This window comes from Simochromis diagramma, unplaced genomic scaffold, assembly GCF_900408965.1.
Source record: "Simochromis diagramma unplaced genomic scaffold, fSimDia1.1 OVJJ01000321.1, whole genome shotgun sequence".
Taxonomy (NCBI): Eukaryota; Metazoa; Chordata; class Actinopteri; order Cichliformes; family Cichlidae; genus Simochromis; species Simochromis diagramma.
In genome coordinates this window covers 15881052-15905315 of record NW_024386772.1, presented here as the reverse complement: position 1 = coordinate 15905315, position 24264 = coordinate 15881052, and the positions used below count along the sequence as shown (strand labels likewise).

General features: G+C 42.6%; 1 protein-coding gene across 2 annotated transcripts; it reads right to left on the bottom strand.

The window, feature by feature from the left end:
• Positions 1–113: 113 nt before the first annotated feature.
• On the bottom strand, positions 114–10626 carry LOC120746734. Of its 2 annotated transcripts, none has more exons than XM_040052173.1 (2): positions 10185–10626; positions 114–3200 (listed from the first exon to the last, which is right to left on the bottom strand). In XM_040052173.1, exon 2 carries the CDS (start codon positions 3197–3199, stop codon positions 2270–2272), a length of 930 nt encoding a protein of 309 aa, XP_039908107.1. In that variant the 5' UTR covers position 3200; positions 10185–10626; the 3' UTR covers positions 114–2269. The 2 variants fall into 2 exon arrangements, with proteins under 2 accessions (XP_039908107.1, XP_039908117.1); XM_040052183.1 differs by lacking the exon at positions 10185–10626 and adding an exon at positions 9584–10173.
• Between the last annotated feature and the right edge of the window lie 13638 nt (positions 10627–24264).

Sequence of the window (24264 nt, the reverse complement as noted above, 5' to 3'; positions counted from 1 at the left end):
CTGAGGGTCCAGCCCTGCTGCCAAGCATTAGGAACCTTCCTAAATACAACTGAGACTAGTTTGACAAATACAATAGCAAGATAACCTTGAATGTTTGTTTATGGAGCTGTTCAGAGTAAATAAATAATTTGATATTATATGCTGAGCTGCTCTAACCCATGATTCTTGATGAAGTAGTATGTGGGCACCGGTCAGGTGTCAGAAGTGTGCAGATGAAGCCTCGTAAAGCCTCATGAAACCTTAAAACTTTCAGTCCAGCTGGTTCAAAATAAGTTTCATTTCTCGAGGCTTCATCTGACCACGCCCCCTGCTGGTCAAAACCCTTATTGTCATTTCAACCACCTGTGAGGCCTCGTGGCTGTTGAGCTCTATCAATGTCAAAAACCTGTCAGTAAGACTTCACTCAGTGTTTAAATAAATCCAACAGGATATGAGAAGTTTATGTTAAACCTGTTGTGGTGTTTTCAAAAGATGGGACAGTGACTGTGCTCATGAATATTGGGCTGATGGTATTTTCTTTCACATAATGGTGAGGAGGCAGGCGTGCACCAGTATCCCACAGCACAGACACTCATAGGTGATGTGTTGTGCCCCAGTTAATTGGCACACAATAAATACTTAAAAGTGTATTAATTTTGTTTTATTTAACTTAACAAAAAAAACCCAACTTGTGAATGTTTTAGTAGTAATGTTTATATGTAACATTCAGCTAAAAGTGTTTCCACCCAGGGGGAAACCCTTCTCCTTTCAGCTGGCTCTATAAAATCAAGCTCCTCTGTCTCACAGACGAAAACCCAACACGAACGCTAACACGCAAATTTATACATGTTCATAAATCACACCAATGCTCAGACCACCTTCTGAACCAGCGAGGTTTCAGACGTCACCAGTGACACCACTGCCCGTAAAGAAGAAGAGATGTTCATCCAGCTCCTTTGTCCATCATTCCAACCACTGGCAAACAAGATGGCATCACCACAGAGTCGGATGTTCATCCAGCTCTTTTTCTTTGTAGCAAATAAATTACACACAAATTAATCAAAAGTTTTGTTCAGAATTTTTATTTCCAGACCAAGTAGAGGAAAATATTTATAATTTACATGTCTACAAATAAACACCTGCAAACATCTAAATGTGCAAAAAGTATTTGTAGACCTTAACAAGCTGTTGAACCTGATTGAACATAAGAATAAGTCAGCAAAACGTCTGTCAGTTAAATTGATGATTCCAACACAGGATGTGTCACAAGATGTTTGTTTCTCTAATATTTGGGTTGTTTGGGATACATACAGATAGATAGAACATGAAGAAAGCAGCAACATGCATTGAAAATAGAAAATGCGCACAAAAAACAGACAGAAACGGGAGCCAGTGTTGTTACAGAAGTGTAATAAATAAGATTCATGTAGATAAAAAAACAAAAACAAATGAAGCTAAAAAGGAGAAAACAAGTTCACAAAGTCCTAAAGAGAAACCTTTGTTTCTCTTCTTGTTTTGTTTTGCATGTAAGTCTTTAAGGTTTTCAGTTCAAGCGAGGAAACACCATTTCAAAGTGTACAATGGAACAACTCCTGTTATTCAACTGGTTGTAACAAAGTGTTGTAGCTGACTGATTCTTAGGACATGGAGTTCTGGTTGTAATTTATTTTTCTTTTTATCACACACAATGTGAGATCAAACTAACTGGGTTTATTTACTATACAATTAATAAACCCTTATTAAGGAAAGTCATGAAATATGAGATGATGTGGTGTGAAATTAAAAAATTTAGCTGATTATTAAAATAGAAATGGGGAAAGTTGGGGAACAAAAAATAAATCCATAAATTAGCAATTTCTCTCGAAAAAGCTGACTCACTTACAGCCTTAAATCAGGGTGTTATCTGCGTAGTTATGATAAGCCACCCTCTATTAAAGGAAGCATAGACAGAACAAAATTGGCTCAATAAAAACAAACTACATTTTCAACAATCTTATGGATACTTTGAAACCAATAATAAAGACAATAAATATTATAGTGTAAAATATACCAATTTCTCTGTTTTTTCAAGAAGGATTGACAACTTCAGTCTTCAGTGCTGCAGGGAAAATGTCAGGAAAAAGAGTTTAGGGGCTGAGCTTCTGAGGAAAAGAAAAAAGGGAGTGTATCAAGACTGCAGGAGGAAGACTGATGGCGAAACACAGTTTGCTCAAAGGTTTTGCAGTCAGTGGCAGTACACAGTAATAAAATGCTCTATTTAATCTGTGTGTTGACACTGATTGTAGTTAAATTAATGTATAAGTGAGTATGCCAGATACAGAAGACCAAAGATGACTGAAACACCAAACACAACACAGAAACACCTAACACAGGTGTTGTTGTCCTGCAAAGTAGAGTTGAAGCTTTCTGGGGAGACAAAAGCATTGTGTTGCCTGCTCTCTGTGATGTTGACCACAGTATCACTTAGTGTGTTGCTTCTCTGTGATGGCTGCCATCTGTTGTGTTTGTGAGAGGAATTGCTCTTCTGGATCACAATAAACAACAACAGTCCAAGACAAGCGAGGTCACCCCAAGTGTTTCTCATCTCTGATAGCTGGGAGTCATCAGCGCTGCTTCTAAAGTGGTCTCTGAGAGACATCAGTAAATTGATGTTATCATTGTTAATGGAAAACTTGCTGATCGCTCTTAAGAGGTCAGCAGTGATCTCATATGTATATTGTGGATCATAATCTGTCCCTCGATGTTCAGATGTACCATAATGCTGTGTGATATAGACTCGGTCTATTCTCTGTGAAGTTCGCCATCCATGGTTTGGCTCCCTGACTCTGATTATGATCCGAGCCCTGTTGCCGGCCTCGTGCTCTAATTGGAAGACATGATGTGGAAGTCGCAACGATCCTTCTCGATGGATATTCCCAAGACTGTAGTACTGATATCCCCACGGCAGTGGGTCTAACAGCTGTTCATCGTTGCGATAATGATGTGAGCCATAATCAAAACTATTTGGGTCAAAGATCAGACTTATGTCACCGTTTATGTCAATGTCAATTTCATTGGCAAACCAGTGGAGCAACCAGAGGCTCTGCTCAGGCACAGACTGGCCAAAGCCTACTGACCTCAGATGAGTGATTGAGTTGAGCTTTCGTCTTACAGCTGACACAGAGCTGAAGGTCAGGAGGAGAGCCACACAGCAGCTCATCATTCTTCCAAACATCTTCATCCTGGAGAGATTTAAGAAGTCACTGTTTTTATTGTTCATGCATACTTTATATTCTGACATTCATTAGATGATTTTTTTTGACCAAGTGAAGCATCAAATGATTATGTGATGACTGCATATTGTGATTAATAGAATATTAATTATTAAGACAGCTTTAACTGTCCGTCCGTCCATGTATATACAGTGGGATGCAAAAGTTTGGGGAACCTTGTTAACCCTCTCAGGCTCAAATTAGTTTTTTTGTTGCTAATGCACAACCAAGTCCTGCAGTGGTACTTCTGAGTAAAAAAAACTCATAAAATATGTATGTGGGGTAATCAGGTTGTTAGTTTTTAACTGTTGCAAATCGGCAACGTCTGCCTTGAGAGGGTTAATAGTCATTATTTTCCTGTATAAATCGTTGGTTGTTACAATAAAAAAATGTCAGTTAAATGTGTCATATAGGAGACACACACAGTGATATTTGAGAAGTGAAATGAAGTTTATTGGATTTACAGAAAGTGTGCAGTAATTGTTTAAACAAAATCAGGCAGGTGCATAAATTTGGGCACTGTTGTTATTTTATTGATTCCAAAACTTTTAGAACCAATTATTGGAACTCAAATTGGCTTGGTAAGCTCAGTGACCCCTGACCTACATACACAGGTGAATCCAATAATGAGAAAGAGTATTTAAGGGGGTCAATTTTAAGTTTCCCTCCTCTTTTAATTTTCTCTGAAGAGTAGCAACATGGGGGTCTCAAAACTACTCTCAAATGACCTGAAGACAAAGATTGTTCACCGTCATGGTTTAGGGGAAGGACACAGAAAGCTGTCTCAGAGATTTAAGCATCATCTTGCAGCAGATGGAGTCACTGTGCATCGTTCAACCATTCGGCGCACTTTACACAAGGAGATGCTGTATGCGAGAGTGATGCAGAGGAAGCCTTTTCTTCGCCCACAGCACATTTGGACAAGCGACCTTCATTCTGGAATAAGGTGCTGTGGACTGATGAAACTAAAATTGAGCTATTTGGGCATAACAAGGGGCGTTACGCATGGAGGAAAAAGCACACAGCATTCCAAGAAAAACTCCTGCTACCTACAGTAAAATATGGTGTTGGTTCCATCACGCTGTGGGGCTGTGTGGCCAGTGCAGGGACTGGGAATCTTGTCAAAGTTGAGGGACGAATGGATTCCACTCAGTAGCAGCAGATTCTGGAGACCAATGTCCAGGAATCAGTGACAAAGCTGAAGCTGCGCCAGGGGCTGGATCTTTCAACAAGACAACGACCGGAAACACTCAAACTCCACTAAGGCATTCATGCAGAGGCACAAGTACAACGTTCTGGAACGGCCATCTCAGACCCTAGACCTGAATATTATTGAAATCTGTGGTGTGAGTTAAAGAGAGCTGTCCATGCCCGGAAGCCATCAAACCTGAATGAACTAGAGATGTTTTGTAAAGAGGAATGGTCCAAAATACCGTCAACCACAATCCAGACTCTCATTGGAACCTACAGGAAGCGTTTAGAGGCTGTAATTTCTGCAAAAGGTGGATCTATTAAATATTGATTTCATTTCTTTTTGTTGGTTGCCCAAATTTATGCACCTGGCCCGATTTTGTTTAAACAATTATTGCACACTTTCTGTAAATCCAATCAACTTCATCTATCTATCTATATAATATATATGTATATGTGTGTGTATGTATGTATGTATGTATGTATGTATTTATACAGTGTATAAACATACTTTTGCACCAACACACATGTATACACGTCACTGTTATGAAAATAGTGGGTGAGAACTAGACTTGTAGTCAAGACCGTCTAAACCAGCGGTCCTCAACCCCCGGGCCTCGGACCGGTACCGGTTCGTGAGTCGTTTGGTACCGGGCCGCGAGAGTTGAGGCTCAGGTGTGAAATGTATAGTTTTCAGGGTTTTTATCGGTTTTCAGCGTTATTTTGTTATCGTTTTTATCGTTTACTCGGTTTTCCTGGGTCTTTTCACGTGTGCTATGAATAAATTTTCTTTTTTTCGGTACCGGTACTAGTTTTATTTTGTTGTATTTATCCGCAACACCTTAAAACCGGTCCGTGAAAATATTGTCCGTGGCGCAAAAAAGGTTGGGGACTGCTGGCCTAAACCAAGATAAAGACGAGGACAGTCCAAGTCATGACCAAGACAAAGTCAAGACTGAGACCGAGACAAAAAAAGTCTTTAAACTGCACCCAGATGCTGCTTTGTTTACGGGTGTCAGGCATATTTATGTGTTTTTGCGATGCACTCGCACAGCCCTCCTCACCGCTGTCTACTATCTCACTCACTTACTGAGAGGACAGCTCCACTCGACTGCCGCATCTCTCTCTCTTTTTTTTTCTTTTCTGTATTTCCTTTCCAGGGCCTTTTTTTTAAACTTTAACTTTATTGAAATTATAAAGCGAACAGTCAGTCATTCCAGTTCAGTTTGTACAGTAGACATACAAGGCAAATAAGAGTAACAATATACAGTACAATGAAATAAGAAGGATAAATAAATAAAGAAAAAGAAAGGGGGGGGGGGGGGGGGGGGATGTGACAGACTTCATAACAACTTTGTACTTGAAAGTTGTGACAGCTCATTCGTTAAACATTTCTGAATGAATTTCAATCAATGATAAACCTTTTTTATTGGAAGTTAATTTAAGAGAGTTTAAGTAATATTCAATTTCAATCAAAAACAAATTAAATGATGAGGGTTGAGTTTTGAAATTTACATTTATATATATATGGAATTTCCCTAATAAGATAGAAAAATTGACAATGGCATATATTTTTTTTCTTTAGTTTCAAAATAAGTGATAATGTTCTTCCCTTCAATTTTGATTTCGTATGTTGTCTTGCACAGTATATAATTTTCAAGCTCTCTCCAAAATGTAGCACTATATGAACAGCCATAAAACAAATGGGTAACACTTTCAAGTTCAGTTTTACAAAAGGTACATTTTCTATCAATGTCACAGAATCTTGAAATGTACGTGTTGGATAGATATATGTTATGTAATATTTTCAAATGTAATTCTCTAACTTTGTTTGTAATACAAAATCTAAAAGGAACAAGCCACGCTTTATCCCAGTTGATATTATCAAAAATAGCATTCTGAAAAAACTTCCCTCTTGGAGTTATTTTCTTCGCATTATACAAACATTCTCTAATATGTTTATTGGTGCATTTCTTGCTTAAGAGATCAATACCATTTATATAAAGAGTGTTAACGGATGCATGTGGTGTGTTCTGTGTTTTGTAGCTTTTCGTCAACTCAGTCAGTCCGCTGGGAACGGACTTTATTACAGAGCTAAAATCTTTAAATTTGATAGGGAATGTTTTTCTGTAATAAAGTCATTGTAACTAAGTAGCTGGCCTTCAGAGTCAAATAAGTCTTTTAAATATATTATATTTTTATCAATCCAATTCTGCAAATATAGTGATTTGTTCCTCTTAGTAATACATTCGTTATTCCAGATAATAGATCTATGTGGAGAAAAGTTATGTGAATAACATAATTTCCAAGCCAACAATGCCTGTTGATAAAATGCAGACATTTTAACTGGTAACTTTGATATACTATAATTACAAGACAATAGGAAGTGTAAACCTCCAACATTTCTAAAAATGTTATGTGGAATGAAATGCCATAATGATCCAGGAGATTTTAAGCATTCTTTTAGCCATTTCACCTTAAATGTATAGTTCAGGTCCATGACGTCCAGAAGGCCAAAACCACCTTTATCTTTAGGTCCACAAAGCAATGATTTTTTTAGATGATGGTGCTTATTCTTCCATACAAAGTTAACAAATAAGTTATTAACATTTTTACATGTGGAATCATACACATTAAGGGAAAGAGCTGGATACACAAATCTGGAAACACCTTCAGCTTTAGTCAAAAGGATTCTACCAAAAATGGTTCAATATAGTTTTAGTTTTTTCCATCCTGGGAGAGAAGTTGAGTTGTTGACGCTCCGTGTCATTCTTACAGACATGAATACCAAGGTATTTAACACAGTTTTTGACAGGAATATTGTATAAGAGTTGACATTTGATTGGTACAAACATAAAATTTCACATTTAGATTTATTTATTAGTTTTAATCCAGAGGCAGTTGAGAGCTCGTCTACTAATGTGATAGCATTTTCAATCTGATCTTTGTTTTTTAAGAATAAAACAGTGTCATCTGCTATTTGAGTCACTCTGATTTCTTTACCAAAAATAGATAAAGCTTTAATGACTGGGCTATTTAAAATGTGTAATGAAAGTAGTTCAGCCACAATCAAAAATAAAAAGGGTGAAATTGGGCAACCCTGGCGAACAGATCTCATGACTGGAAATCTTTTAGTAGTATTTGGATATAGTATAACACAACTGTCAATATTTTTATAAAACATTTCGATAGTTGACACAAAGTTTGGACCAAAACCAAAGGTTTTGAGTGCTTTAAATAAGAAATAATGTTCTACCGTATCGAAAGCTTTATAAAAATCAAGAAACACAATAAGGGAATCATCATCTATATTCTCAGAGTAGTCTAATAGGTCAAAAATAAGCCTTATGTTTGAACTGATATGGCGGTTGGTCATAAATCCAGTTTGCGTTTCAGCTATGATCTCATCAAGATTTTTCTTTAATCTTTTGGCATAGACCAATGAGATAATCTTATAGTCTACGTTCAAAAGCGTGATAGGTCTCCAATTTTCTATAACAAGAAGATCTTTATCAGGTTTAGGAATTAAAGTTATAATACCCTGTTTCATGCTTGTGGACATTTCTTTTCCATCAAGGCATTCCTTAAACAATTCTAATAAAGGATCAACAATGATATCCCAGAACTGTAAATAAAATTCCTCTGACAAAGCATCATTACCTGGAGATTTGCCCTTTTTCATTGATCGAATTGCCTCTGAAATTTCTGATTTTGTTATGGGACGTTCACAATTAGTTTGAAAGTTTTCTGAGATGGATGGTGCAAAATTTTTAACTGACTCGATAAATCTATCACAATCATTGATATTACAATTTGATTTGTATATATCTTTGTAGAATGAACCAACATGTTTTGAGATATCTATGTTATGTTGGTTATGTTATTATCAATCTTAAGAGCAGATATATTGTTTCTTCTTTGGTTTCGTTTCTCAAGAGCAAAAAAGTAACTAGAATTTCTTTCACCTAGTTCTAGCCATTTTGCTTTGGACCTTATAAAAGCCCCTTTAGCCATGTTAATATATGCATTATCTATTTCCTCCTTTAGTCTTTTCAATTTAATTTCTTCATCATCTGATAGAGCATCTTTCTTCATTAATATGTTTAATTCATAATACTGATTTCTTTTTTTAATTTCTTTGCTTCGCCTTATTGCCGCTTCCCTTACCTTGAATTTGAAAAATTCCCATTTTAGTGTGTGATTCATATTGGTATCCCCGAATATCTGTTCTGCCGTTTTTTCCACTATACTACAAAATGTATCATCATTCAATAAATTATTATTTAGCTTCCAAAAACCACGTAGTTTACTTTGACTTTGTTTATTGCCAACTAAGTGAATTGTGATCAATTTGTGATCAGTTAATGGAGCAAAAATCATGAGAAGATTCTGAAACAAAATGTAAACATGAAGAAGATATTAACCACAAATCAATTCTGGATTGTAGAGATCTATTTGCATTGCTCCAGGTAAACTCTTTTGTATCAGAGTTGAAGAATCTCCATACATCTATAACTGCAAGTTGTTCACAGAAAAATGCAGTGCTTTTAAATTTTGAGTGTTGAGATGTTCTTATTGGCACTCTATCTATAAGATCGTCTGGAGCATCATTATAATTAATCTCCTCCAAGAATCATGTGGGCTCCTTTATATTTTGATTTAAAAAAAAAAAAAAATCAAGTTTCTCAGATAATTGTATGCACATAGATTTGGCCTGAGTTGTGTTGTTATGACTGTATAAATTACAGACTATAAAGAAGGTGTTGTCCAATTTGAAAACCAGAATAATCCATCTGCCTTCACCTGAAGACTGCCCCGTCTCTCACCCTCTCTGTTTTTCACATAATGATATTATCATATCCTCGCATGTGATTGGCCACAATATGGAGGGATTGGAGCATAGCAGAGCCACTGTTTGTACTAATTACAAATTATTTGAATGTATTTAACTTTTTTATATTACACCCCCTGGCATATGTTAATTTATGTCTCGAACTCCTGTTAGCTTCGAGCTGGTGGGTAACAGACGTCTCCGAAAACGTCGGAGCACTTTTGCAAATATGTGATGTCTTGATAAACCGATCAGATATTTGATTTTTTTACACGGCTACATTCACGCCTGAAAATATCTTAAACGTTTATCTCGCAAAAGTTCATCTTACTTTTTTCCCTCCTATGTCCCTTGCGGGGATCCGTAGAAATCTCCCCTGTCATAAACTCCAGCGACTTAATATCATCGCCTTCCTCAGCTGTCGGTCCTTTCTTCGGCCGATATTTAGAGACGCGCTCGTAGCGTTACCCCGATGACCCGTTAGCAAGTTTGCCACTAGCGTCCTTAATCCAAAATATCCCAGGGAGCGATGATTTAAATTAAGCAGTGTTAACCGAGGTTGTTACTGGCCGTCCAGTGGCTCCGGACCGAAATCAAAACTGAAATCAAAACGCTGAAAACGGAAAAACTAGTCCAGTAGCGAAAGCAGTGCGTGCGGCACGACAACAAACAGGTGTCATGATACACACCTCTCCCTGTGCCAGAAAGTGAAACTATGACATTTTTCTAAACTGTAGTAATACTACAGACTTATAGATCATTTTTCATGTGAATGAGTATGCTTGTAATTTAAGAGAAGGCGGTCTAAGTGCAGTGTAATCCACTTCATGTTAAACCCACTTCATTGTATCTTTAAATATAGAATAAATTCTGCATTAGGGCAAAATCATGTGAGTGAAAGTAAGTGAAAAGGAATCCACCAGGAAACTTACCTTTGTAAGTCTGCTGTTGTTTGTGTGAGGACAGTCGTAACTCCCTTTAAGTTTTGCTTTCCTGGTAAATGAAACCAGAGCAATAAGCTCCGCTAGTGGCGAAGATGAAGGTTGACAATCCAGATATTTAGATGAGGCTACTAAAGAGCAACGCCATCATGGATTTAAGGGTTTCTAGTTTAGCAGTCACGTGAAAGCAAATTATTGATCATTTTATGAGCAAGTTTATGGCCAAAGTTTGAATATGGGCGTGTCTGCCCCACTGTAGGGTGAGAGGTTGCAGTAGTGTCTGTAATATAGGAGCTGGTTACAAATGAATTTCAAATAGTGTACACATTTATTCAGTGGCAGTGTTTTCTTGTATGATTTGTTTGGTCATTCAAGTTTCCTTATTTAAAGGCGTTCTATAGTTACTGTCATCATATAATAACTTTGAGATCATTCATACATAGAAAGATGTGATTGTGTTACAACTCAAACTTTTAGTTTCATTATCTCAAACTGTAACTAAAATTGAGTTTAATTTTTGATTTGATTTGTACTAAAAGTCTGTGAAACACAAAGAAAACAATGTAAATGTTGGCATAAAAGTATTTTAATGAATGAATGTGTGCAGTCGACCAATGAGTCAGAAGTCAACACTTTAGCAGTGAGTGACCCTGTAGAACTTTGTTTAGGATTACAGTACTTCTCTCTTTAGTTATATTAGTACACTTTTAATACTGGAGCGTGACACCATACTGGAGGAGAAGTCTGTTTTCAAGGTGTTTGCTCTTTGCTTACATTGTGGAAATAAAATCATCAAAGAGCTCAGAGTCAGGGCGTCACGAAGCACAGCATCTAAAACTGACAAAATAATGTTACAGGATCAAATGTCATCTAACTCTAAGCTTTACAACATTCCTCATGAAACATCTCCAAGCTGTAAAGAAACAGTCACTGTGGATCAGGGGCATCAAACATAACACCCAATAGAAAATGAATGCATAAAACAGGCAGCAACAGGAGCCAGCGTTGTGACAGAACTGTAATAAATGAAATTGATGTACATAATAATCCAAATGAAAATCTAAAGAGGAGACAACAAGTTCAGAGACTCCTAAAGAAGAACCATTGTTGACTGTGGATGTTTGGATGAAAGTGATGCTCAGTGACGAATGTGCACGAGTCAAGCAGATGATGCTGAAATGTTCATTTATTGCTGTTCCAATGACACAAAGATGACTGATGATAATAAGCACATTTCCCCAAAATGGACTATATGATGAATAAACCCATTGTAAGGAAAGGCATGAAATATGAGACCATGTGGTGTTAATTTAAAAACTTACACGATTATTGAAATAGAAATGGATATAGTTGGAGACGATCTAGGCACCACAGGATGAGCGGCTCTACTGCAGATACCTGCCAGGTTCATATTAATTAAACATGTCAGGTATAAATTTAGGGCCCAAACTTTCTCAGTGATTTATCTGAAGTAAGTTTAAAATTTTTTTTTAATATCTTACTGGAAGTCTGTGCAGTGAGCTAAGAATCAGAGTGATATGCTCTTTAATAAAAATATCGTTGCAGTAGTCAACCAAAAAATAAATCAGTAAATCAGCTTCTTTTTTAAAAAAAGAAGCTGATTCGGTTACAGCCTTAAATATAGATGTCATCTGCATTGTGGAATTCACATGGTAAATAATCCCGACCTTCTAAGTTTTATTTAACAATCTGAGAATGGTTCCCGTAAGACTCCAATAATGCCAGTGTCTGTATTCAGGCAGATATAATTTAACCCCTTTAATAAGATCACTGTCTTCACAGTGACGAAGGCTTGGTTGGAAAACACCATAGTTGCAATTAATATTCAAATAGTAACTATTTTGATTTAAAAAGTTCTTTCGCAATAATCGTACCAATTATGTAAAATTTCAAATCCATAATAATCATAATAATTATATTATATTATATTATATTATATTATATTATATTATATTTAAAAAATGGTAAATGGCCTGTATTTGTATAGCGCTTTACTAGACCCCAAAGCGCTTTACACAACCAGCCATTCACACATTCACACACTGGTGATGGCAAGCTACATTGTAGCCACAGCCACCCTGGGGCGCACTAACAGAGGCGCCCCAGGACAACTAAAATATATTATATTATATTATATTATATGATATTATATTATATTATATTATATTATATTATATTATATTATATTATATTATATTATATTATATTATATTATATTATATTATATTATATTATATTATTCAAGAGGGATTTGACAACGGGAAGTTTTAGCGATGCAAACACAGCACATTCTGTGTGCTGATACTGATTTTAATTAAATTAATACTTGGGCAAGTTTTCAAGATACAGAAGACCAAAAACAACAAAAAAAAAGAATAATGAAAATCAAACAGATTGAATAACCGACCCAAGTGAACCAATCATTCTGACGTCTGTTGTGAGAGGAATGGTTCTCCTGCATCACAGTTAACAGCAATAGTCCAAGACAGGCAACGTAGCCCCACGTGTTTCTTGTGTTTCTTTCCTCTGATAGCTGGGAATCATCTCTGAGAGACATCAGTAAGTTAATAGGGTCCAAGAAAAACCTCCTCAATGCTCTTAAGAGGTTAGTAGTGACCCGATATGTATGTAGTGGATCATAATCTGTCCCTCGATGTTCAGATGTCTCATAATGCTGTGTGATATAGACTCGGTCTATTCTCTGTGAAGTTTGCCGTCCATGGTTCGGCTCCCTGACTCTGATTATAATCCGAGCCCTGTTGCCGTACTCGTGCTCTGATTGAGGGTGAGTGACATAATGTGGAAGTCGCAACGATCCTTGTTGATGGATATTCCCAAGACTGTAGTAGTGATATCCCCACGGCAGTGGGTTTAACAGCTGTTCATCGTTGCGATAATGATGTGAGCCATAATCAAAACTATTTGGGTCAAAGGTCAGACTTATGTCACCGTTTATGTCAATGTCAATTTCACTGGCAAACCAGCGGAGCAACCAAATGCCCTGCTCAGGCACAGACTGGCCAAAGCCTACTGACCTCAGATCAGTGATTGAGTTGAGCTTTCTTACAGCTGACACAGAGCTGAAGGTCAGGAGGAGAGCCACACAGCAGCTCATCATTCTTCCAAACATCTTCATCCTGTGGAGATTTAAGAAGTCACTGTTTTTATTGTTCATGCATACTTTATATTATTAATTATATTTTGATTAATAGAATAATCATGATTAAGACAGCTTTAAATTTATTCCTAGTTTATAATTTGATAGTCATTCAGCCACACAAACACTGAAACAGGTTTTACTTGTTTGTCTCCTCTCTGGTTTATACCATCCATCATGGGTTGGAATTTAAAATTTAGCTTACTTCAGTTGAAATCAAAAGTTACTTTTTTAATATTAGAGTTTACTTTTAATTAAGAGATTGTTAAGAGAGGCTTGTTAGTGAGAAATGTTGTTTTCTCAAACAGCTTTAACTTTGTGACATAAAGAGAGAAAATCACACTAATAACTTGTATCTGTAACTTGTTGGCTGAAGCCTCCTGTCAGCTTCAGATAAATAACAGGGAAGGATCGCTCAACACTCAGTTTACAGAGGATTAATTAAACAAAGCAAACTAAATAATTCTTTAACAAAGAAGTGAAGCATATTTTATAGCCATTGACAAACATGCTTTTATTTTCATTTTTATTCATTACACTGCTTTTAAACCAGAATTTTATTTATGTTGTCAGGTGTGGCTCAGAAATGAGTCCAGTATCTAAAGCAGTGCGTGCGACACGACAACAACCAGGTTTCATGATACTCACCTCTCCCTGTGTCAGAAAGTTAAACTGATTACGTTTGTCAAAACTGTAATATTGCAGACTTATAGATCATTTTTCATGTGAATGAGTATGTTTGTAATTTAAGAGAAGGCGGACTAAGTGCAGTGTAATCCACTCCATGTTAAACCCACTTCACTGTATCTTTAAATATAAAATAAATGCTGCATTAGAGACGAGGGTAAAGTCATGTGAGTGAAAGTAAGCAAAAATGAATCCAAAAGGAAATGAGAGAACGTACCTGTGTAAGTCTGCTGCTGTTGTTTGTGTGAGGACAGTCGTAGCTCCTTTTATGTTTTGCTTTTCTTGTAAATGAAACCAGAGAAACAAGCTCTGCTAGTCGTGAAGAGGAAGTTTGATATTCCAAATATTTGGATGAGGCTATTAAAGAGCAACACCATCATGGATTTAAGGGTTTTTAGCTTAGCAGTGTCACGGTCGGGCGGATCACACACAGTAATTCGGCGTGCCCGTGTGGCGTGCTGGTTAGACCCAAGCGCGGCGAAGGCTAGCGGTGGGTTTGGAGCAGACACGCAGTTACTCTAGTAATGATCAGTGCGCGAAGCGTGGCTTCGGAACTGTCGTTACAGACAGAGAGCGAGTGGAGCCGGGAAGAGAAAAAGGATTGAAAGGGATAATCACTCACGGTTGCTGAATCAGGCGGAGACTGACGTCGGCAGAGTTTCGGAGCTCCTGACACGAAGAGAATGATGTCTGAGCGGCGAACAGGTGGGTGGCGTCTCTCTTTTAACCCCGGCCCCGTGATCAGCTGATCACAGCCGATCACCGGCTGACAGGACCCCCCCCTCGAGGACCGGCACCCGACGGGCCAGGACGGCGGCGGCGGAAATCCGAGATGAGGGAAGGATCCAAGATGAAGCGGGACGGCACCCAGGAGCGCTCATCAGGGCCGTAGCCGGCCCAGTCCACCAAATACTGGACCCCCCGGCCCCGGGGACGGGAGTCCAAGATCCGACGGACAGTGTAGACAGGACCCCCATCGACGATCCTGGGTGGGGGCGGGGCCCGGGAGGGGGGCGCCAGCGGGGAAGCGACGTGCCGCTTGAGCTGCGAGACGTGGAAAACCGGATGGACCTTCATGGCGGGCGGAAGCCGGAGACGGTAAGCCACGGGGTTGAGCCGGGCAGTGACTTCGTACGGGCCGACGAACCGGGGAGCGAGCTTCTTGGACTCACCGCGCAGCCGCAGGTGCTTTGTGGAGAGCCAGACGCGGTCCCCCGGCTGGAAGGGGTGACCCGGGCGGTGGCGGCGACGATGCTGCCGGGTGTACAGAGCGTTGGCCCGGGAAATGGCAGCCCGCGCCTTGATCCAGGCCTGGCGACAGCGGCGGACCATCCGTTCAGCAGCAGGCACGTCGACCTCCGCTTCCTGATGGCTGAAGATAGGAGGATGAAAACCATGACAGACCTCAAAGGGCGAGAGGCCGGTGGCGGAAGAGATGTGAAGGTTATGAGACAACTCAGCCCACACCAGGTAACGAGGCCATAGCGACGGCTGGGTGGAGACGAAGCACCGTAAGAAGCGCCCCAACTGTTGATTGGTCCGTTCAACCTGTCCATTGGTCTGAGGGTGATAGCCGGACGAGAGGCTGGGAGATGCTCCAACCAGGCGGCAGAAGGCCTTCCAGAACCTGGCAGTGAACTGGGGCCCCCGATCGGAGACTATGTCCATGGGGAACCCGTGAAGCCGGACGACGTGGTCCAGGAGGAGCTCGGCCGTTCGTTTGGCGGAGGGGAGGCCGGCCAGGGCGACCAGGTGCACCGCCTTGGAAAACCGGTCCACAAAGGTGAGGATGGTGTCAAGACCGTCCACAGATGGGAGGCCGGTAACAAAGTCAAGGCCGACATGGGACCAGGGACGTCTCGGCACAGGGAGAGGGTGAAGGTCGCCAGCGGGCGGCTGGGTGGAGGACTTGGCCCGAGCACAGGTGTCACAGGCGGAAACGAAGTCACGGATGTCCCGAGTCATGGAGGGCCACCAGAAGGCACGACGGAGGAGCTGGAGGGTCCTGTCGGGCCCTGGGTGACCAGAGAGCGGGGAGGAGTGAGCCCAGAGCAAGGCCTCCTGACGGCACCGGGATGGCACATAGAGCCTCCCAGCTGGGGTGTCCGGCGGAGGCGGTTCAGTGGCCAGGGCATCCCGGATAGAGTCCTCCAAGGGCCACCTAAGGGGGGCAGCGAAACAATGAGACGGTAGGATGGGTCCAGGGTCTGACGTGAAGTCGTCCTGGGCGAACTGCCTGGAGAGGGCGTCTGCCTTGGTGTTCTTGGAGCCAGGGCGGTAGGCGAGGTGGAAGTTGTACGGTTCGAAGAATAAGGCCCAACGGGCCTGCCTTGGGTTGAGCTGCTTGGCAGAACGAATATGGATCAGGTTCTGGTGATCAGTCCAGATCAGAAATGGTTCTTTCGCTCCCAGGAGCCAATGCCGCCATTCTTCCAGGGCCCACTTGATGGCCAGGAGTTCCCGGTCGCCGACCCCATACCGTCGCTGCGTGTCAGAGAACTTCCTCGAAAAATAGCAGCATGGGTGAAGTTTTCCATCCGGGCCATGTTGAGAGAGGATGGCGCCAGCGCCAACATCGGAGGCATCCACCTCCACCACAAAATCTCCGGCAGGATCAGGGTGGAGCAGGACGGGAGCGGTAGCAAACCGACGGATAAGGTCTCGGAATGCCTGTTTCGCACCAGGGGGGAGGCAGAAGGGCCTGGGCAGGTTAGCTGGTTTAGTGAGGGATGTCAGTGGTGCGACAATGGTGCTGAAATTGCGGATAAAGCGCCGATAAAAATTGGCGAAGCCCAGGAAGCTCTGTAGCTGCTTAAGGCTGGAGGGCTGAGGCCACTGGGTCACGGCTTGGAGCTTTTGCGGGTCCATGGTCAGGCCATTGGAGGAGATGGTGAAGCCCAGGAAGGTAGTGGACCGTTGATGGAAGGCACACTTTTCCAGTTTGCAGAACAGCTGGTACTCGAGCAGCCTGCTTAGCACGGCCCGCACATGGCGAATATGGTCCACTTCGGTGCGGGAGTAGATCAGGATGTCATCCAGATAGGCAAACACCCACCGGCCCAGCATGTCCCGCAAGACATCGTTGATCAGGTGTTGGAAGACAGCAGGGCTGTTGCAGAGGCCGAAGGGCATCACCAGATACTCCCAGTGCCCGTTAGGGGTGATGAAGGCCGTCTTCCATTCGTCCCCTTCTCTAATCCGCACCAAATTGTAAGCGCTGCGTAGGTCTAGTTTGGTGAAGATGCAGGCCTGGGAGAGGGAATCGAGTGCGGTGGATAGCAGAGGAAGAGGATGGCGGTTCTTAACAGTGATTTTATTCAAGCCCCGGTAGTCTATACAGGGGCGAAGCCCGCCGTCTTTCTTCTTTACAAAGAAGAACCCCGCAGCTGCAGGGGAGGTAGAAGGGCGAATGAAGCCCTGTTGGAGAGCCTCAGCGACATACTCCTCCATGGCTTTGTTCTCTGCGGGTGACAGCGAGAACAGGCGACCACGAGGAGGGACCGCTCCCGGGAGGAGCTCGATGGCCATGTCGTAGGAGCGATGAGGAGGGAGAGCAGAGGCTCGCCTCTTACTGAAGGCCTCGGACAGGTCATGGTAAGCCGGAGGGATCTTATCCAGATCGATGGGCTCCGGGGGTGACGCCTCTTCTGACTTTGAGTCCTGTCCAGTCCGGAAGAGAAGGCAGCGGTGTGAACACTGGGGACCCCAGTCCAGGATCCGGCAGGAAGACCAGGAGACGTGGGGGTCATGTTGACGGAACCAGGGGTATCCGAGGATGAGAGGAGAGGAAGAGGCCGAGACTACTAGAAACCGGATCTCCTCCTGATGATCCCCGACAGACATGCGGACTGGCTGGGTCTGGAACTGGACCGGGTAGGGTTGGAGTGGTCGCCCGTCTACTGAGGTCACCGGGAGGAATCGGTCGACGGAAGTCAATGGGATGCGAAGCCGAGAGGCTAGTTTTTGGTCGATGAAGTTCTCGGCAGCTCCGGTGTCCAGGAGGGCTTCGGATGAGAGCTGTTGGTGTTTCAGGTGGAATGTGACCGGTAACAGAAAACGAGAGGGGTCAGAGGAGTGGGAAGGGCCAGGTGGGACACCCCCGCAGTCTACCTGGCGTCGTCGTTTCCCGGCCGTAGCGGGCACTGGGGACGACGGTGTCGCGCTGATCCACAGTAGGCGCAGAGGCCCTCACGCCAGCGTCTCTCTTTCTCCTCTTTGGGGAGCCCACCCAGCTGCAGGGGCTCCTCGCTGGATGTGCTGCTTGGGCTAGCCGTGGCTCCATCAGAGGGGGGAGGAGGTCGCGACGACATGGTCCGCTGAGGCTGGAAGGGTTTGGAGGCCCGAGGGGCATGGCGAGGCCGCAACATCACACGTTGGTCGATCTTCAGGGCAAGGTCCACGGCCTCGTCCAAGGTCTTTGGGGCCTCACGGCCAGCCATCTCATCCCTGATGTAATCAGCCAGTCCCTCTAGAAAGATGGAGCGCAGAGAAGCATCTCCCCATTGTAGCTTGGCAGCCAGGGTACGGAATTGGGAGGCGAAGTAACAGACTGGTCGATTGCCCTGGCGTAGATGAAGCAGCTGTGACTCCACTTCCACTTCACTGCTGGGGGGAACGAATGTCTTTTTTAACTCCTCCACAAACAGAGCATAGTCATTACACGCTGCAGATTTATTGTTGTAGAGAGCCGCGGCCCATTCCTGAGCCTGGCCAGACAAGAGAGAGGTTAACATAGCCACTTTTGCACGGGCAGTGGCGTATTTAGTGGGTTGACATTCAAACATCATGTCTAAGGTGGCGAGCAACCCATCAGGCCGGCCGTCTACTCCGTTCCACTTATCTGGTAGTCCGATCCGGGGTTCAGCGCTCACCGGCGCTGGCTGACGTTGCAGCGAGGTGACGGAAGAGGAAAGCTGGAGGACAGTTTCGGTGAGAGACTCCATCTTTGTGCTCATCCGATCCACCACACCGCGAAGATATAATACTTCGGCTTTCAGCCGTTCGAATTCCGCTGGGTCTACATGCGGCTCAGACATCCTGTCACGGTCGGGCGGATCACACACAGTAATTCGGCGTGCCCGTGTGGCGTGCTGGTTAGACCCAAGCGCGGCGAAGGCTAGCGGTGGGTTTGGAGCAGACACGCAGTTACTCTAGTAATGATCAGTGCGCGAAGCGTGGCTTCGGAACTGTCGTTACAGACAGAGAGCGAGTGGAGCCGGGAAGAGAAAAAGGATTGAAAGGGATAATCACTCACGGTTGCTGAATCAGGCGGAGACTGATGTCGGCAGAGTTTCGGAGCTCCTGACACGAAGAGAATGATGTCTGAGCGGCGAACAGGTGGGTGGCGTCTCTCTTTTAACCCCGGCCCCGTGATCAGCTGATCACAGCCGATCACCGGCTGACAAGCAGTCACGTAAAAGACCATTTTATGTCCAAAGTTTCAATATGGACATGTCGACTGTAGGGGGAGAGGTGTATTAGAATAATTCAGCCTTCTGGAGATCGTGTCAGCAGGGATGATTAAACTTTATTTGCCTCCAGCAGCAGGCTCACTGAGTCTATTTGTTTTAAGAAATGTGTGAGACACAAAGAAAGCAATGAATGTGTGTGTTGAACCAACGAGTCAGAAGTCAACACTTTAACAGAAGTTAACACTTTAAAACACTTTTAAGGACTTACAGTGCTTCTCTTCTATGTTATATTAATCCACCTTTAACACTGTGTAGCCGGTCTGGCCTGAAACTCCGATCGCCGTGTTCTCTGCGTTGTGCTGTGCGAATGACCAGAGGAGTCAACTCTCACTTTGGCAGCTGGGGCGGATTTATTCTCTCATAACTCTCCTCAGCGGTGCGTCTAGGCGACTGTTCAAAGTAAAAATAAATCCGTATAGCAACTTCATCTTACTGGGCTTCTGCATGCACACCTCTCGTCAGCGGGGCCTCTAGGCGACTGAGGTGCAACACAATAACAAATTGATCTACTAAAATACTCGAATACATCTTTAAACATATATAAGAAATTAAATTGCACCGAATTGTGACATTTCCTCATCAACAACAAAATTAAGCTCTAGGGAGACCCCATTTACCAGTGGCAATTTTACATATTTTTAGTTACATATATTTAACAATAAGTTGAAGCAGTGAACATGAATTACAAACAACTAAAAGATATAACCAGTACACATGACACAAAAATAAAAGAGGGAGCTCACATACCTGTTCAAAAGAAAAATAAATCAGTACAGCAACTTCATTTTACTGGGCTTCTGCACGCACACCTTCAAGGGAGAGAGAAGAATAGCGACCACATGAGAAACCACCTGCATGCTCCTGTGCCCTAACCTGAGATCGGCTAATTAGCATGCTGCAATAAAGTGCTGTACTCGACAGAGAAACAACAATTCACACTAAAACATCTGACAAAACTGTGAGACAAAATGCATCAAAGGTCAAAGGTCACACAAACCAAATAAAAGCTCCCAAAAAATAAATACAGAAAATAAATATATATAAATAAACACATATTCATAACCAATACTGACAAAGCAAAATAACACTACAGGATGGATCTTTGGTGAAATATAAATTATTTTTTAATACACCCGTTACAACTGCACCATGACACCATAAGGGAGGAGAAGTTTGTTTTCCAGGTGTTTGCTCTTTTCAAACTTACTGGGAAAAATCATCAAAGTTCTCAGACCTCAGGGTGTCACAACGCACGGCATCTGAAACTGCCAACATAATGTTACAGGATTAAGCCTCTTCTAACTATAAGCTTTACAACATTCCTCATGAAGCATCTCCAAGCTGTAAAGCTTTACAGTCGCTGTAGATCAGGGGTGTCAAACATAAAGCACAGCTAGGATGGGGTATCTGGTGATCCCCTCAACTACTTTCCAGAGTATCTTCTAATAAAGGATGTAAGGAAGGAAACTTTGAAGCAATTTTACTTCCGTGCTGATTAAAATTGTGGATGTCTGGATGAAAGTGATGCTCTGTGATGAATCTGCACCAGTCAAGCAGATGATGCTGAAACTTTCATCCAGTGCTGTTCTAATAACACAAAGATGACTGAAGATAACAAGAACATTTCTCTAAAACACACATGAGAGGAGGCTGCATGTGAAGTATAGGAACAGAGGAAATGGGGGGTCATCACAGTAAACACACAGGGCCAGTCTGCACTCAGATTTTGGACACTTTTGTCTTTTCATTGATGGAAAGTTGGTTTTGTGGCTCCATCCCGCAGAGCTGATCCATCACTTACTGTTGAAGAAAGCTGGAACCAGCTTAATAGAGAATTACTGAATCAGCTGGTAGAGTCTGTATCTCAATTCAAGACATTTTAAAATCCAGGGGAGGTGCCAACAATGCAGGCCTAGATGTATTCTGTATTTTATGGAGCTACTAAATCAAATTATTATTATTTTTTGTCGCTTAAATGGTTTATTTCCTACAAAATAAAAACCCTGAATCAACATCTGTCTCAGGTCAGCCAATAAGAGGCTATGCTGTCAGGTTGGGTATCAGACGCCACCTCTCTGGGGACATCTCAGGCCCTCCAAGGTTTGGAGGCCTATCTCCACCCACCACCACTTCCCCTGCCAGTGGCGGACTCCCTCAGGTGTCGGTGCGTTGGTGGTTCTTTGTGTCTGGGGGTGGGCGTCCGGGTACACACCGGCTCACTCCTTGGCGGCCGCTTATCGGGGCCTGGAGCCTGGGGCTCGCTCGGGCCACTTCGGAGGTGGGGTGCCCCCGGCCTCTCGGCCTGGGGCTCGGTCACTCAGGCACAGCTGGCTGCCGGCGGAGCTCACGGGCGCATCACTGCAACTCCCCCTGGCTTCTGCTCCGCGGCTGCTGAGTGAGCCCTCATCTGGGACTCTCCTCAGCTCTTACTGGGACAGTGGCGCGGCTGCCCCTCTGTTGGTCTTCCTTGGTCTCTTGTGTTCTGGGGGCCTCTGGATGTCTGGAGTTTTGATCTCCTCCATACCTGCTTCATACCCTGGAGGACGGGGCTGTGGCTCCCCACACTCCCTAGCAGATCGTTACATGGAGAAACCTTTGGAATGCAAGCATGCTGATCCACACAGGTATGCACACAGGTGTACACACGGGTATTCACAGACGCGGACTACACCTTTCTTGGCTGCTGCCTCAAAGCACATTGTGCGCTGTCTATCTTGTGTGCTGCACAATATCGTTTATTATTTAGTATCTACTGATATCTACTGCTAGCTAGTTTATTGTGATGGTGCCGTTTTTTTTTATTATGTTGCTCTTTGTTGTTTGCTTTCTCTTCTGTTTTTTTTTTCTCCATACAGGTGACCCAGGTGTTTTGTTTTTTTTGTTTGTTTTTGTTTTTTTTTCCTTTCTTCCCCCCCTTCTCACCGTCTCTTCTCCCCTTTGGTTTTCTCTCTCTCCCTCTCTTTCTTTCATTCTTTCTCCCTGTCCTATCCCCCAGTCATGTCTGTCCCGTTTGTAGCAACTGAAAATAAAATAAATTCATAATTATAATAAAGGTCAATCAAATGGACCAATATGGCAAGGCCATGATGATCCACTTGGTAAAATAAATCCGCTTGGCATCTTTCTTGGCCTTAAGACAACAATTCTGATGGCTAAAGATCCAAACGGGACACACACACAAAAAAAAAAAAAAAAAAAAAAAAAAAAAAAAGAGGCTATGCTGAAGTGAGAGGTCATCCTTATTCTCAGATATATGTAGGTTATAATATAAACATAATGAAAAGAGCCAGACAGGCTGAAGGAGCTGTTATCGCCAATATGCTCTCATATCAAGGACGGACTTAAGTGGGAAAGATTTTGAAACTATTAAAGGTTTAAACGCTCCTGTCAATGTTCCCTCTAAGGCAGCGGTCTCCAACCTTTTTCGCGCCACGGACCGGTTTGTGCCCGACAATATTTTCACGGACCGGCGTTTAAGGTGTCGCAGATAAATACAACAAAAATAAAACTAGCACCGGTACCGAAAAAAAGAAGATTTATTCATAACATACGTAAAAAGACCCAGGAAAACCGAGTTAACGATAAAAACGATAACAAAATAATGCTGAAAACCAATTAAAAACCCTGAAAACTATACATTTCACACCTGAGCCTCAACTCTCGCGGCCAGGTACCAAACGACTCACGGACCGGTACCGGTCCGAGGCCCGGGGGTTGGGGACCGCTGCTCTAAGGGACCTCCCAGTTCAGATCAATCGCATCACCTGCAGAGGACTGGAACTGCAACTGGAAGCACACCCTCGCATTATCTGAGAGTGCAAAAACCCCAGAGTTACTCTGATCTACCCGTCTGACTCACACGGAGCTTTATATGAGTGCAAATCCGGAATTTACATCGAAGCTCAAGCTTCAGATGTGTACAGTATGCAGAAAGAAAACCATGCAACTCTACGAGAAAAGAGATGTGGTGCATGGAAATGAAAACCAGTGAACAAGTATCCTCAGGGAGCTTTTCTTCCAGTAGGGTTTTTTGAAAGAAAAAAGAAAAGAAAAGAAAAGAGGGCGATGACATTAATGCCAAGGGTTCTGAACTTATAATCATGTTTTGTTTTGACAGTGAACTGATGTCACTCATGTTGCAAAGACACTCATGCAACTTTGGTCAGCCATCAAAATGTTCATATAGAGATTATTGGGAGCAGCAGAAATTGTGGCCATGATGACACATTCACATTTGTCCACCCAACACCCCACCTGATTGTCTTGTAAGTAGAGAAATAAGTTCCTAAATGAAATTCATTTACCACAGTGAGCAATCTAGTTTCCTCCAGTGCTGGAATCAGGCATGAAAGACAGCATGTCTCAGAGACCAGCTCAGTTACTGCAGATTAAACTGAATCATGTCTTAATTCAGCCTTTTTGTACTATTAGACGTTGGCACTGCATGAAGCAGTTCGTTTATTCTACAGATCGATGTTTTATGTATTGCCTTGACTTTGATGCTGGCCCTCAAAGGGTTGATTATGTCTGCTGACGAGTCATTTTATTGATGGACAAACAGCACATTTCAGATTCAGCTCGAATATTTCAAATCGGATCTAAACTTTTTAAAAATGTTCCTTGATCTCTCCCCCCCCCAAGTAGTATATAATACACAAGTATTGTTTCCAATCACTAAAAATCTCATGTTAGTGCTGCCATTTTGCTCCGTCCTTCACTACATCCCAGAACTTGT